Source organism: Taeniopygia guttata, chromosome 21 (assembly GCF_048771995.1).
Source record: "Taeniopygia guttata chromosome 21, bTaeGut7.mat, whole genome shotgun sequence".
In the NCBI taxonomy this organism is placed as follows: Eukaryota; Metazoa; Chordata; class Aves; order Passeriformes; family Estrildidae; genus Taeniopygia; species Taeniopygia guttata.
In genome coordinates, this window is record NC_133046.1 from 5,454,900 (window position 1) to 5,471,095 (window position 16,196).

Genomic DNA, 16,196 nt, shown 5'->3' on the forward strand with positions numbered 1-16,196 from the left:
TGCTCTTTTTCCTGCTTAGGATGGACTCCAAAGGCTCCCCTGGATTCCTGCGATGAAGGGGCCACTTCAGTTCCCTGTTTGCAAATACAGCAGTGTGTTTCTGTGGCTGGCTGGAAAGATGAAGCTGAATTGCATTAGACAGGGCTGGTTAAAAGTTCATGGAATCAAGGCAGCTTGTTTGCATCAGGAATTACTTGGTACTGGGGGATTCTTGGTGCTCTTCAGGTGCAGCAAAGCTCTGACTGCTTAAACTTGTGTTCCTGCAGCCAGCCATGAGTGAGTTCCTGCTGTGTAGAGCAGAGGAATGACCCTTTGCGGGTGTTTGGTCCTCAGAGTCTGACCTGAGCATGAGCTCAAACCACTGAGCTGTGACCCTGGTGACAGCAGGGTCAGCCAGCAGGGTTCCCTGTGTGTCCCAGGACAGCAGGATCCTGTGATGAGCTCCAGCCTGAGCAGGCAGGCCAGGACCACTGGGCTCCTGACCTGCAGGAAAAAGCCCTACAGGGCCTGAGGAAACACATCTGGGGCTGCCAGGTGTTGGTAGCTCAGGGCATAACTAGTCACAGAGCAGGTGCCTGTGGTCAGGAAGGACACTGAGATCTGTGGGCTGGACCCAGAAGGTCACAGAAAGATCTTTGTGATGGCAGTGAAGATTTGTGATGTGGGACTTCGAGAGCTGCTCTCAATGTCTCTGAGTGTTTTCTTTGTTGAGGTTGCAAAATGCTTCAGTCTGAAAGTGGGAGCTTTAGAAAGAGGAAGTCTTCCTCCAAGTGCTCCCCAGCTATTTTCTGCCTCTTGATGGGCTAAGGGTTTGTAACAGGCATTTGTGCCAGGTCAGAGCAGTAACAAATCTGATCTAATACCTTTTTTTTGACTTGGCCTGATGTTCGATGCAGTAATAGGTGTTTTGGTGGCATCCACAAGGTAACTGCTGCCCTTTCACCAAGCAGCCCTGGAATATGATTATGTATTTTAAAAAATGTTACCTGAGTGGTATAAATTCCATTATTGCTATTATTTTTGTTTTTGTTATTATTATGTGATGAGGTTCCACAGCCTAATTCAGCACTTTGCCTGGCAGCCTCACTAAGTACTCATTTCACCAAAAATCCCTGGTGTTACAGTAGGAAATACTCTCGTGCCACGTGTTTGATGCTTTTCAGTGGAGGGTGACTGCTGTATGTCGTTCCACAGGAGGCCATGCAGTGTGTGGAGGAGCTGAGTGCCCAGAACCTGCTGCCCGTGTTCGTGCGCGTGGGCGTGGAGTCCACGCTGGAGCGGAGTCAGATCACCAGGGATCACATGGGCCAGTTGTTCCATCAGCTGCTGCACTCGGGGAAGCTGAGCAAGCAGGATTTCTTCAAGGGGTTGGTATTCCTGCACAGAGAATCCACAGGTTCTTTTCCTCAGTGTTTCTTGCAAATGGATGCTGTGCTGCAGAGCACCTTGTTATGGTATCCTGCCCTCTCCACACATTCTTTAGGAAGGACTGGATCATTTGGGTGTATTTATAAGGAATATTATTATTGTAATATATTTTAGTGTTTCAGATGTTTTAGTGAACATAAATATGTTCATATTTATATCAGTTTTTATTTTGAAGTGGATCTCTAGGTGTCTGTTTAAACATGTGTGTTCAGATCCCTGTTCTGTGCTGTGCTTCTCCCTGTTTGCCTTTTGCAAATCCCTGAATGTGACTGGAAGAGGAGACAGTCAGAATCCTTCACCCAACATCAGTAGCTCCTGTGCACCAGAGCCTCAGCCACTCTCCCAGTGGGAAGAAGGCTTCACCCACACCATGCCACTTCCCAGGACACCTCAGCTGGAGCAGCCGAACCCTCGAGGGGCTGAAGAGGAGAACATGCAGCAGTGGGTTGGACCTGCCTCAAAAGACCAAAGTTTCAGCTGCTGGCTCATTTCAGCTCCCTGAGTTTTGTGTTCCCAGCCTGGTGTCCAGTCCTAAAACAATCCCTGTTTCCCTGGAGGTCCCTGGTGGCACTCAGTCCTCGCTGGGGTGCAGAGCAGGAGGGATAAAACAGGGATAGGCACAAATGCAGCAGTGAAGGAGCAGATGGAGTATACTGAGTTTTTGAGGAGTTGACTCTGCCTGGCTTTAATATGAGTCCCTGTCATTGTGGTACCATTGACTGCTCCAACAGGAAACTCCATGCACCCGTGTCTGTCCCTGAACTTCTTCCAGCTCACAGGAAAGGTTTAGGCAGCCTGAGCTCGAAACTGTATGGAACAGCTGAAAAAATCTAAATCCACAGGGAATACTCTTGTGTCCACGCAGCACTGATGGTCAGAGGGACTCGTTTGAGGTGATACATATCCAAAATGTATTGTGATTAAAGCTGTTCTCAAGCTTCCTGGAGTTTGGATAAGTGGATCTTGATGAAATATTGGGATCTGTGCTCTGAATGTGAATAAACAATGCAAAACAACTCCTGAAGATGATGGAAAGGGCAAGTGGTGTTCAGTGGGTGCTGAGAACACCAGAAACTCCCTCACCTGGAGTGAGACACAGGAGAAGTGTAGTGAGGGGTCACAGGATGAACACTGGTCACAGCCTGTGGCTGGGGAGATGCACAACAGGAAAACAATTTCTGGCAGAAAGGCTGGAGGAGCAGCAGAGGCTGCAAAGAACAAAGCAAAGGAGATGGTTTCTGGTTTGAAACGTGAGAGAAAATGTGGATTTATAGTCACTAAACAGGACACTGGACTTTTCAAGGTTTTCAGGGAGAAACAGACCATGATAGAAATGGCAGGAGAGCAGAAAAATTACCATTCCTCAGGCATGGGAAGTGAAGCCACCTGCAAGGGTTTGATGGGAAAGAAGAGTTTTGAGCCATTCTGGAAAGTGTATCACTGGGAACAGTCCTGTAATTCCTGCTGCAGATAGAAACTCTCCTCTGCTGAACTGACCTCTTACAGACATTTCACTGCTTACCTTACATTTGGAATTCTGTTAGAATTAACCCCCTTCTCTAAATGTTTGGATATTTTTAAGAAGGTTTCATTTACTTGATGGTTTATATATACAGACAAAAAAAAAGCTTTTCAGTTTTATAGATGTTACTGTTCAGCAAGTGATTGGGTGCTGGGATATAAGAATTAATATAACTGGAGATTTCCTGGATGCCTCTGTTAGATATACAAAAGGTGGTGTCTTTTCCACATATTCTGCTGTTACTGAATGGAGAAATTCAGTCTTCGTAGTTTGGAAGTACCAAAAGCATAGAATGGCAATAGGTTTTTACCTTTGTGATTCTCATCACTCCTCTCTCTCTTCGCTCCTCTTATGTTACAAAATATTTTTAAAGTGCAGATTTCTTTGAAGGAAGAAATTAATTATTAAATTTTAAAATTATATTTTAAAATATGTGGGGTTTTAATTAATTAATTAAATTTTATTTAATACTTGGTGTTTCTTCCTCCTTCTGAAGTTTTTCCGAGACCCTGGAGATGGCGGATGACATGGCCATAGATATACCCCATATCTGGTTGTACCTGGCTGAGTTGGTGACCCCCATGTTAAAAGAAGGAGGAATCTCTATGAGAGAACTTATACAGTAAGTGATGCTTTCCCAGCTGTGCCTGTAGTGTTTTCTCAGTGTGGTTCCCATCAGTAGGTGAAGTGCTGTAGAGTGGAGAGATTTGGGAGCATAGAGGCTGTGGGAATTTGACTTGCAGAGAGTGAGGTATTGCAGAGGGGCTGCATGGCTCAGAGGTAACAGAAGGAGGGCTGGGTAAAGTGGGATATTTGGAATAAATTACCCCCTGTGAGGGTAGGCTGGGCTAGGTGGAATATTTGGAATAAATTCCCCCACCATGAGAATGGGCAGGGCCTGGCACAGGGTGCCCAGAGCAGCTGTGGCTGCCCCTGGATCCCTGGAGATGCCCAAGACTAGGTTGAACATTGGGGCTTGGAGCAGCCTGGGATTGTGGAAGGTGTCCCTGCCCAAACTATGGGATTCCATTTCTCTTCCACCTGGGCACTGCCTTGAAGGGGCACAAAACCTTGTCTGCAAGACAAGAAACCATTTCCTAGACCAGACTTCCTGTATTTTCTGTATGTCCTTACAGATTTGGGGATTAACTGTGAGCCAGTTGAATGGTTCCTATTCCTATTACCAGTATATTAAGTAAATAACAGTATTTTCAAAGTCTATCCAAGTGCAACATCCTACAAAAATTAGTGGATTTGACATAAGTATAACATATTTTTTGATGTAAACTTCAAGTCTTTGTAATTAGCCCTTTGTGACAAGGTCACTGCATCACTAAATGTTTTATCAGCAGCGCTGGATTAATCAAATCCTTCCTCCCTGGCAGAAGTTAAAGGTGATTTCCTGCCTCCGTTTGATCACTACCCCTGGATTTGCATTCCAAATACGAATTATAACAGAAAAAACACCTGTTTTTCTTTCATTCTAGAGAATTTAGCAAACCCTTGCTTCCTGTGGGAAGAGCCGGTGTCTTGCTTGCTGAAATCTTGCACCTTCTATGCAAACAAATGGTGAGTGCCCCGTGCTCCTGTCCTCCGGAGGGAGGAGTGGATGCAGCGCCCGTGTTCATGCATGAAACCTTCACCATTCCCACATGAGGACATTTAGGGATGGGCCAGCCAGTCCAGATAACTTAGGAAACCTGCCTCGCACCCCCAGTTTCCAACCAAGCCTTACGAGGTTCCAAAAAGTTGAGTTAACTTTTTGTTTTCTCATCACTTTTCCCTTTTGCAGGTACCTTTGCACCTGGCTTCTCCCAGAAGCTAAGAGTGCTGAAATACTGCAAGAGGGACATGCTCAAGGGATTTCTGGGCTGACCAGAAGCAGCAAGTGCCGGGAATCTTGCGAGAGAACTGTTCTTGCAGACCGGAGAGGTTCTCAGGGTTCGGATAAGCTCCCGATGGCCTCAGACTGCTGTGTGCTTATCCAAACTAAACCTGCCGACTCTTGAGGTTCACCCAGCACTGGGGTAGTGACACCTCCTCACCCCGTGACTCCGAGAGCTCTCTTTCACACCTCACAGCTGCGTGTCCAACCAGTTTGGTGGTTTCCCTATAACTCATCTCCATTTTTGTCTTTATTTTTTTTTTCTTTTTTTTTTTTTTTTTTTTAAATCCAGCTGAATCCTGCACTTTGGATAGTGTCTATTTCCAACCCTGTAAAATCCCTCACTTGCCTTTTTTTTCATTTTTTTAAGCATGCATTCAAGTCAGGTTGAATGTTCTAGGAGCATTTCAGTCCAACAGTGCAAAGAGTGGCTTTTTATCTATTTATTTATTTATTTTAGTCTTGTGCTTGTTTGGACAATCAATTTTCATTCTTTTTTTTAACTATTCTTTGAAAGAAAAGCTGCTGTGCTCTGGGTGTGGAAGCACAGCCTTGGGTCTCTGTTTCTGCCACAGCTTTCTGATCAGATCTTGTCCAGGCCAAGACTTGACTCGGGTATTTCAGTGTAACATCAGCCATCTAGTCCAGGTCTTGGTGGATCAGAGCAGGAACTATGTATTGTAAACTGAAAATTGTGATCTGCTTTGTAAACTTAAAATTAGGCAGCATTTCTCAGCTTGACTTAGGTACTCAGTGATCTCCTGTGAGCAGGTGCTGTAAGGTGAAACTTTGGCAAAGCATTTGGGTGAAAAGAGCTGGTTGTGCTCAGCATTTTTATTCTTGTCAGAACTGTGTGTGTCAGAACTGTGCTCTCTGAGGCAGGAGGCTCTAAGGTCAGTGTGACATTAGAGGCTGCAAAAGGCTGAACTGTCTGTGCTCAAAGGCGCTGCTCTCAAGGTTTACATAAACTCTGGGAACTGAAGAGAGAATTTGAGATTATGTGCCTGAATTTGAGGCTTGGTTTCTGCGCAGAAAACAGCCACGTAAATGAGGAGTTTTCTCAAAGGAGCAGTTTGCCAGAGCCTTACTGTCAAGGCAAGGGAGTGTGAGTGACAAAGTCAGGAGAAGGGTCTGAGTCAGCCGTGGGAAGGTGCCCTGTTCCACGTGTCACTGCTCCTGGGTGACCTCGGAGCTCGCTGCGAACCCCCCGTGTCACTTCTGCCTTGCCCATTGCCCGTCACCAAGCGCTGCCCACCTGACCAGATGTGCATTCCCAGGGGGATTGCACATGTGGAATCTCTTGCACGGGGTCTCCAGATGTTCTCACTCATTGTCCGGCCGTTTGTTGGGTGGCTGAACTGTCCTTTATTCCTCCTGACACAGCTGCACCATTCCGGCCCCTGTGAGTTCCCAGGGTGTCCCTCAGCTCTTTAAATGGACAAACTGCTTGTGTTTCAGAGCCATAAGAAAGTGGGAGCCTTATGGAGGGAGTCTGGCCTCAGTTGGAAGGACTACTTGCCCGAAGGGGAGGATGTACATACCTTTCTCATGGAACAGGTGAGTTCAGATCATTTGTTTGATCATCCTCTTCCATCCCATTTGTATGCCCAGTTGGAATATGGGATGAAGTGTCTCCACGTTGGGGTAGATTTCAGCACTACCTGAAAGCACAGGGAGGAAAGCCTGTCTCTGCTGCTCCCAGACACACATCTCCAGCCACCTGCCTTCCTCGAGGAGACCTTTTTCTCCAGCTGGGAAAAAACATTCATTAATGAGTTCTGGAGCAAGGACAGACAATTGTAAAAGGGTCACAATTAATGGTAGGATTTATTCACTCATCCCACCTTGGATTATGGATCCTGGAGGGAGCCAGGACTGATGGAGGCACCTCACCTCTTGCTGGTGTTGCTGCTCAGGAAGTCCCTGTCTCCCTCTGGAGCTTCAACTGATCTGCTGCCCTGTTCTGGCACTTTGGAATTGCTGCAGGAAATGAAATTATTACCATGGCCTGGGCCTTGCTGAGGGGACTGCAGCTCCTCTGTCACAGTTTTCAAGAATTGGGGCATTGGCTGCAATTCCTTCGAGCCAGTGCCAGCTCTGGTTGTTGCATTCCAGCCCCTGTAGCTCCAGCCAGCAAACACACACTTGATTTTGTGCTCTGCTGTGCAGGGCTGGAGCTGCCTGAGGTGCCTCCTTGTCTTTGCTGGATAATGGAGTTCCCATGTGTTTGTAAAGTGCTTCCTGACCTTTGGAACAGGGAAAGTTGATATGGTAACGATAACTGAGCAGCTGAAAGATGCCAGGAAACAGAATTAAATGTAGTTTCCTGCTTCAATCTGGTCTAATTCAGGCTAGGAAAGTGCATTTCACTAATTCTCATCATCACGTGTGGTGTTGCAGAAGTTGGAGTTCACGGAGTCTGACTGTTCCAGTTCCTCAGAAGCACTTTCAGAGAAAGAACTGTCTGCGGAAGAGCTGAACAAGCAGCTGGAAAAACTCATTGTTGAGGACAAGGCGAATGATGAACAAATCTTTGACTGGGTAGAGGTACAAAGAGATTTTCACCCTCCCTGCAGACTGTTTAACTGCTTTTGTAAATACGTTCTGGTCTGAACATCTCAGGGTGCGGGACACTGTGGGGATTTGGTCTATGCAATCAACACTTCCAAAGAATTAAAATCTGAAATATAATCAGTATTTAAGAGTCAGTTTCAGGAAGGAAGGCTTTTAGCCATATTAACTGTGTAGCCTTTTAAATAGACTTTCTGACACTGAATATCCTGCTTCTGCCACATTTTAAGACATACACTGCTCCATCGTTTCTTCATAAAATAGGAAAGAGAAGTTTCTCACTATTTTTTTCCAACATGACCTCTCCAAATTTCCCACTGTAAAAACACCCTGGGCAGTCACTGACAGCACCTTTCCCAGTGCACTGGGCCAGGCACTGAAAGAGAAAATTAAAATAAAGAAAAAGAAAGAGGAAAAGGCCTGTCAACCACTGGTCTTTGCTCTCAGTCTCTGGCTGCCTTCTTTAACTCAGATGTTTAGTGTCTGAAATTATAGTCAACCAATGCATTTACATCCGTGCTTATACTAAATCTTGGTCAGCTTCAGTTCAGTTATTTCTATGGCAGAGTAATGGGTTAGAAATACCATTTTTCCACTGCTGTTAGAGGAGTTGAGAGTGGAATGAAAGCAGCACTGAAAATCTGGGATCACCCACAGTCTCTTTGGAGCCTTGGACAGTTTCCACAGCCATTCCCTGAATTTCTTTCACAAAGCAAACACTCTCCACCCAAGGAGCATGCCGTAGAGTTTGTTGGAATAGCCTAAAACTCTGTGAGACTGTGTGAGGGCGTTGCAGGAGCCCAGCGTAGTTGGTTTGGTTCTGCAGACAAACAGCTCCTTGCAGGAGGCGCTCAGTGGCATGTGGATCCCACGGGAGCTGGGGTTGCCTGCTGAGGTCCCTGAGGCAGTTCCAAGGAGGGAGTGGGGACACCAAGTGTTGCAGGGCTGAGCTTTGTGCCGCAGCAGCAGCTGAGCCTGGACTTGCTGCCAGGTTCAGAGCTGGAATTTTGCAGTCCTGCAGCGCCATGTTTTTAACTGCTCCGTTTACTCTTGATTCCAGGCTAATCTAGATGAAAGCCAGATGAGTTCACCTACATTCCTTAGAGCTTTAATGACAGCAGTTTGTAAAGCAGCTATTATAGGTGAGTAACTTGCAGTGCAAACACCACACAAACCAAACCTGCAAAGAAGTATTTGGTATTTTTGAGGTTTATATCACATTTCCCTGGCCAGTGCTGTGTTTTGTCACACACTAAGGCTTTTCCATCATTTGGGATAGTGCCCAAGAGCAGGGTGTCCCTTCCCCACGTGAGAGCCGGGCGCTTTGCCGGGTATGGTGTTCCTGAGGTGACCCTGGTGTGTCCCAGTGACTTTGTGTGAGCAGAGGTCTCAGACAGCCCTGGGTAATGCCAGATTGTTTGTTGATTTTCTTAACAAAGGTGGAAATGGCTGAGATCATCATTAAGGCAATTAACATATCACTCCTGTGTCAGCAAAGATGCGTGGGCACCCCAGCGTGGGCTGCAGGACAAAGCCAGTCTGGGGTTCAGGCTTGTAAGAGTTTTATATCCAAAGTTTCAATTTTGGAAAGATGGTTTATGTGAATTGCCTGACTGTACAGCTGGAAACACAGGGAAGAGAGGGCTCCCAAGTCAGACACATGAGCCTCAGACCCTCAGGGTGGGTCGAGTAAAGCACTGCAGCCAGAAACATCTGCTCAATTCACTTGGCTTTCTTTAACTTTATTGTTGGCATCTGGCACAGCAAAAAGTGGTGCTTGTAAAGGGTCTGGTTCTGCTCTGAGCTGTGATTTGGGGGAGAGAAAGGGCTGGATTCCACCGTGTGAGGGAGGGGAGGGACAGGCCAGCTCCTTCCTCTCTCTGGGAACAGAACCTTGCTCGTGCCACCTAGTGTTAACAGAGACACGACACAGGACTTCATTTTCAGCACCTAAGGGTTCCCTGTTGTGTAAGGAAAATCATCCTCTGGTTTAAATTTTGACCTTGCCTCTGAGTTTTTGATTTTGTTTTCAAAATATCACTTAATTGGGTTGCATGATGTACTTGAAAGCTGCTGAATAATTCATCCTTGTGGCTGATGGACATCTAATGCATATTTTTATATATTCACTATTTCCTATATCATGTGCAACTTATGATTCTGTTTCTGCCCTGGTATTTTTAGGAAAAAAAAAGAATTTTCTAAAAACCTTCTAACCTTCTAAATGCAGTTGCCTGTGAAGACACAATTTGCACTGCAAAGTAAGGTTGTGCTGCTTCTGTGTGTATTAGAGCTGGTGTCACTGCAGGCGGTGAACTTAGAGAACTGTAAGGACCAAGACTTCCAGAAATAGCCATTAACCAAAAATCTTCCTGTTGCTTCTCATCCTCCTGTTCTCTCCACTCTAATCTGTGTTTGTGATTGCTGTTTGCAGTAGTAGAGGCAGTCAAAGGCCTGTCCCTGTTGCTGTGTGCCAAGCTGACCCTGCTTTCTCCTCTTCCCCTCAGCGGACTCTTCTAGCTTCCGAGTGGACACTGCTGTTATCAAACAGAGAGTGCCCATCTTACTCAAGTACCTGGACTCAGACACAGAGAAGGAACTACAAGCACTTTATGCACTACAAGCATCAATAGTAAAACTTGATCAACCTCCTAGTAAGTGTTGCCTCTGTGCTGGGGATTTGAGCCTGCTTAAGGGCAGGGGGGTTCTGTGGGAGGCAGGAAGAAGATGTACTTTTCCTTATCTTTGTAGGTAGCAGATGAGAGAAGCTGGTGTGGGTTCAGCTTGTCCAGATCCCAGATTTTTAGAGCAGCTCAGGTTCCCAAATGCTTGGCCAGAGGCTGGCTCTCCTTTTGGTTGCTCCTGTGAGCAGCCACACAGAAGGAAGGACAAACCTGTTGATCAAAAGAGAGCAAAAAAAAAGCTGTAAAAAATAATCTGAGTTTGCAGTACCTGTGCATGTGAGAGCATGGGTGTTGTTATTGCATTGCTACTCCACAGGTGTCTGTAGGCTTGGAGAGAATGAGTTGGTCAACTGATGAGTTTTGTCCCAGAGATGCTACAGAAAACCCTTTAGGACAAGAGGCAAGGGAGTAGCCAAAGAAACAGGGATTCCCAGGCAATCTGCAGCACAAAATACAGGAATGCCTCAAAACATTCAACATGATCATCCTTAGTGCCCTTTATGACATTAGCTGGGCATTATCTCTCCTGATGAGCCACAAAAATCCGGGGTTGGAGGGAATCCAGATGTGTGGTGCAGAGGAGATGGGCTTCTGTGGGTCCTGCTTGCCAGCCAGTCTCTAGATAACATATTCCCACAGCTGCTTTCCCTCTTCTCGGACAGTGTCAGAGGGGTCAGTTTTCCCCCTCACCCGAGTGTGAGCAGCCAGAAGCAATAACTAAGAGCCGTGCTCTCCTTGTCTCTCCATCTCCCGTGCCAAGAGGTCGCGTTAATCCCCTTATCTGCAGCCATCTCTGTCGGCAGCAGAGCTGACAGATGTTCCCTGCCTTTATTCCATTACTGCAGATTTGTTGCGGATGTTTTTTGATTGCCTGTATGACGAGGAGGTCATTTCGGAGGATGCCTTCTACAAGTGGGAAAGCAGCAAGGACCCAGCGGAGCAGAACGGAAAAGGAGTAGCGCTAAAATCTGTCACGGCGTTCTTCACGTGGCTACGGGAGGCCGAAGAGGAGTCAGAGGATAATTAAAACTTAAAATACAGATTTAAAACAAACAAACAAAAAAAAGAAACAATTTAAGTATTTTTTTAAAAAGTTTCACGTCTTCGCCAATCACAGTGCAGCAAGGCCAATTCTCTCTCGCAGACCCCCCTTGCCCCACACACGCACGAGTGGGAGAGGTAAAACCCGATAAACACCGAGGTGATCATGGAGGCAAAAAGGTACTTGAAAACAAACCCACAAAAGTAAACTTCAAACCTGAGGGCGGGAGCACTAAACCAAAATACATGTATTATTTATAGAAAATATTTTCTGTTTTAATCTTTTTCTTTTCTTTTTAAACAAGGACTCATACTTAGGAAAACACAGCAAAACAAATCTGTTTAGCAAAAACAAAAACAAGTTGAAAACTTCTAATTTATTATTTTAAGGACTGCAAATGCCAGTGTAATTTTTAAATTTGCAGTTTCTGTAAACAAATTGTATAATAGAACAAAAGCAGAGAAATAAATTTCCCTCCCCTTCATACGCACCTCAGTTTTGTTTCAAAGCATGATAAATCAACAAAACTTTGAAGGGGGTTGGGGTGAGCTAGATGAGGACAAGATCAATTTTTTTTTATTGTCATCAGATTTTTCTGCCTGCCTCTCAGCTTGCTTCAGAAATTTAAAAAGAAAATAGTAATCTAAACCGTACATAACCTTGGATCGGAAAGAAAATGCATTTGAGAAAACCGCTGAGGACCAGAGTGCTCCGAAAATAACTCATTGAAAACCGTGCTACCCCGGGGAAAAAAGTACTAGTGATACTTTGAGAACCTTTAGAGCAACTTTAAGGCTTGTAAATACATAGAACAAATATTTAAAAAAAAAAAGGAAAAAAAAAAAGAAAAATTGACTCAATACTATTTCTTTTCACTTTCAAAATATAAAGAACAAAATAAAGACAAACATTGCAAGTTTAAAAGAAAGTAAAACGACTTCTCCTTTGACAGCTGCTGAATGTGTGCACCATCCTGAGCGGTGCTGGCTTCCTTGGCATGCCGTAGGTCCTCGGGCCCAAATTGTGTACATATAGTGTGTGTCTGTATGTGTGACTACCAAAAATGAAGGGTGAGAGCAATTGTTGTTTAAAAAAAATGAAAAAACGAAAAAAGGGGATGCTGTTGTGCCGAGAAACGCCCTGGCCAAGGAGCAGCCAGTGGCTGCGGGGCCAAGCGGGAGCAGTTGGTTCCCGAGGCTGGGACGTGACCTCAGGGCAGACGGTGCCCGACCCCAGCTGGGTTTTTCCAGCCCTGTGGCAGCGTGACTTGGATCAGCGGCGTCACCCGGGGACTTGTGACCCTGGCAGCTCCGGAGGCCACAGCTGTGAGAGCTGAGATCCGACAGCCCAGCGCCAGGGAAGGGCCCAGGACGGAGGAGCGGCGCTGCCCGCCCGGTGCTGCCCGCCCGCTCCGAGTGCGTGGGAGCCCTTCCCGTGCCCAGCGGGACCCGGGCTGCTGCTCCAGACCCAGCTGCTGCTCCAGACCCAGCTGCTGCTGAGGACAGGAAGGCCCTCGTGTGTCTGCAGCCACCCAGGATGACCCACTGGCTCTCACTGTGAGAAGCACCTGCCATCAAGGACTGCAAAGATGGGCAAGCCCTGAAATGTGCTTTGTGAACTGTGGGCCCTGGTCCGTGAGTAATCTGTGGAGCATTTGCTGGGGGTGTCTGCAGCACTGACTGCTCACATGATGCTGTCTTTTTCTTTCCAGCTGCTAAATCACTTCTTCAAAAAAAAAAAAACAACAACAAAAAAACCCAACAACATAAAAGGGAAGAAAGGCTACAAATATGTTACTTTCCTAATCTTGCTTTTACATGTAAACAATTGCTGTACTTGCCTGAGGATGTGATTTGATCACCACGGGGAAGGGAGGAGGTGCCTGGTTGTGGCCAGAGGGGAGAGGTCCATGAGACACTTTCCCTGTTAACATGTTCCACCCCATGAATCTGAGCTAGAGAATCCATGGCCTAAAACACTAGAGCATTGTTTGGTTATTTTTTTTTTTTTTAGTAACAATAAAACACTTCTCTCTGAAGTTTTGTTAAAAAAAAAAAAAGAAAAAATATTCTCACCGTTACTGTACGCTCATGTATCTGCATGTACCACATCCAGTGATGCCTCAGCCTCGCCGTTGGGCCCAGAGGTTTGGATGGGCTCTCAAGGTCTCCAAAAGGTCTGTCTCCATGGAACCCCCACCCACCAGGGCTCCAGGGGTGTCTGTTGCACCTTTGCAGAAGGTCGTGTGGGTATTCTTCTTCCAAAAGGCATTTTTTGAGCGGTACATGGTGGTCTGTAGCAGTTAAATTGTTGGATTAAATTACTGCCAGTTTGGATGTAAATAAGGGTAAATATTGCCAAGTCAGTGTGGGTAAATGATGGAATTCCTCTCAGGGCGGGCAGTGTCAGAGCCTGCTGGGAACATGAGTGTGCAGCAGCAGAGCCGTGCAGGGACTGATTTCTCTCTCATAGCCTTGGACTGGAAAGGACAGACTTGCTGCAGAGCCTTTGAATAGCCCAGTGAATCCAGTGTGTCAGGGCTAGGCAGCTTAAGCCTTCTAACTGAAAGAGTTGGAAAACCACTGGCTGGAGGGAATGGGAATTGCCAGCAGGTGGGTAGAGGTGAGGTGAGAAAATCTTTCCCCATTTTGTTAGAGCCTTTAATGACATTCCAGGGGGTGAGAACTTGCTGTTAGTGTCCTGCAAAGGCCAGGAAGGCTCTTCTCAGAGCTTTTCACAAGGAGTTTTTCACAATTACCCAAAGCTGGGTTTTTCAGAATTACCCAAAGCTGGGTTTGCAGCATGGCAGGTTTTGGCTTCTTTGAAGTTAAATCAGTTCAGCTGCACACTGGATGCTGTGAGCAGTTTATGCACAAGGCCTTGAGGTTTCCAGCTGTGAGTGTGTCACCTGAAGTTTCAGCTTCCCACCAAAGTCACTGCAAGGAGCAGAACTCCTGATTCCTTCCTCTGCTCCTCTTGTGTTCTTTGCCATGCATTTACTGCACCCAGTTGCTTTCCAGTTTCCTTCTAGATCAGCACAGTTGTGCAGGTGGTTGTGGCTCCTCAGGAAACATCTTTGGAACCAGTTTCTTGTGAAAGGTGTTAAAATACAAAAAAACTCTATGAAATAGAAAAGGGAATTATTAATTAAAACAGGTTCCTGTGGAATGTGATTTGCAGGAGCCTCATTTTGTGTAGGTGAGATGGGCTGTGGTCACTGGCCCAATGTTACAGCAAAGCCTCAGCAGCGAGGGCAGCAGGTTTATACCAAGAATACTGCAGGTTGTGCTGAGACTTTTTTCTCCTAGTCTTGATCCTATTGAAACACATCTTGTGTTGTGGCAGGGCTTAGCACAGCTCAGCATGGAAGAGTGGCATTAGAACCATTTCTACTGCTGGGAACCCTTCTTTTCCCAAGGCTGGGGCACTGTCAGAAGCACAGGCAAGTAGATGCATTGCTTACATCCCTCTTTATTACTGAGAATGTCCCCTAACTTGAAGCCACCAAACAGCACATTTTCAGCCCAGGTGTCTGCCTAAGGCTGGTCTCTTTCTAGGAAAGGGTTTTCAGAATGAGATCAGCCATTTCTGGGAATGAGGTCAGAAGTACACTGATCCTAGATGCTGTGCTCTCTGCTTGTGTCAACATGTTCAGGTTTTACCGTATTTTCCAGAAAAGCCTCAGGTCCACAGCAGATCTTGGTGTATGGAAGTGTCTTTTCTTAGAATTCTAGAATATGCTGGGTTGGAAGGGACCCATCAGGATGATGGAGTCCAGCTCCTGAGCTTTTTGCCTGGGATCAGCCCTCCCTGGTGCAGGACATGATAGTCCACATGGCAGGAGAGGCTCAGGAGAAGGGATTCCTCTGCAGGAATGGTTTTTAGTGTGCACAAGGCAGGTTTAAGCCAGTAATAACTTAGACCAATTGTTGCTGTGACCCACAGAGCTTTTATTCCAACCCTATAGATTGTTTTTACTGATAAAGGAGAAATAGGGTCAATGAAAAGTCCCCTTAATTTGCTAAGCATTCTGGAAACATTTAAAGCAAATTGCAGATTTTGGCATCTCATTGCCAGAGGGTGGCTGTGATTGTTTTGCTGCATTTGCTCCCATGATGAGTTTTTGGTAGATGCCCCTGGTTGCTTTGTCAGAAGTGTCCTGGGCAGAGCAGAGAAGCTGTTAGCTAGGCCTGTATGCTTGGTTTCTTTCAGATTCAAGAGGGTTTAACTTTGGGGGCAGGAAGCTCAAAATCAGACCTCCCCAGAATGCTTTTGTGCCCTTAGATCCAATAGCCCTGGCCCTGAGGCACTGAACCACCTGCAGGAGAGCTGGCTGCTGGCTGCAGGTCATATGTGGGGGCGAGATGCTGCATGGTTGGAGTTGGGCCAGGAATGCTGGGCTCGAACCTGGGGGTGAATCCACTGAGAGGTGTTTGGGCTGGCAAGTGCTCCAAGCTCCTGCTTCTCCCAGTCGGGCTGGGAACTGGAACTTGGCCTTTCTGCTCTTTGGGAGGTGTTGGCCTGGAAGCTGCCATCTGAGCAGTATCTGAAGCCAAGGAGCACCAGCAGGAGCCTGAGCTCTTCACACACCACTGGCTTTTCATGAGGTGCCAGCCCCGAGGTTTGCACAAGGCCCCACACACTGACAGAAACTCCAGGTTTGATGTGCCTGGGGCCATGTGCAACCTGCAACAACTGTAGGGTGGAGCCTGGGGACCAGGAGGCTTCAGCCCAGAGGATCCTGCTTGGCTGTCCTCAGACAGACAACATGCAAGGAGACATTGGAGGAAAACCAGCAATGGGCAAAAAAACAGCAGCAAGAGATTGATTAACTCAGCTTCCAGCAGCGTGACTAAATCACAATATCCAAGAAAACCTCAGGTTGTCTACCCTTCTGTTTTTCAAGAGGCTCCATTTGCCACCTTTGGAGAGGTATTGTGGAGCTGTTGTTTGCTGAAATAACTCCTGCTTCTTTAAATGCTGCTGTAGGGATGCTGACTGTGGAAAGCTTTGTCATGTGGCACCAGCTTCTCTTTCTCGTTTCCAGCTGCTAAATTGTGCTGA

At 46.4% G+C, this 16,196-nt stretch overlaps 1 protein-coding gene across 33 annotated transcripts in view; it reads left to right on the plus strand.

Moving 5' to 3' along the window:
* Positions 1-11,622, plus strand: part of EIF4G3 (eukaryotic translation initiation factor 4 gamma 3) — a 138,524-nt gene extending 126,902 nt beyond the window's left edge. For 31 of the 33 annotated variants that reach the window (XM_030289413.4, XM_030289414.4, XM_030289422.4 and 28 more), the window contains 8 exons: positions 1,195-1,367; positions 3,447-3,572; positions 4,438-4,519; positions 6,294-6,392; positions 7,236-7,382; positions 8,467-8,548; positions 9,914-10,060; positions 10,936-11,622. In XM_030289413.4, the coding sequence (XP_030145273.4) occupies positions 1,195-1,367; positions 3,447-3,572; positions 4,438-4,519; positions 6,294-6,392; positions 7,236-7,382; positions 8,467-8,548; positions 9,914-10,060; positions 10,936-11,117 (1,038 nt within the window). In that variant the 3' untranslated portion in view covers positions 11,118-11,622. Of the gene's footprint in view, positions 1-1,194; positions 1,368-3,446; positions 3,573-4,437; positions 4,520-4,742; positions 4,978-6,293; positions 6,393-7,235; positions 7,383-8,466; positions 8,549-9,913; positions 10,061-10,935 lie in introns of those variants that run through there. The other 2 variants (XR_012051690.1, XR_012051691.1) reach the window with 2 other exon arrangements.
* The last annotated feature ends 4,574 nt before the right edge of the window (positions 11,623-16,196 follow it).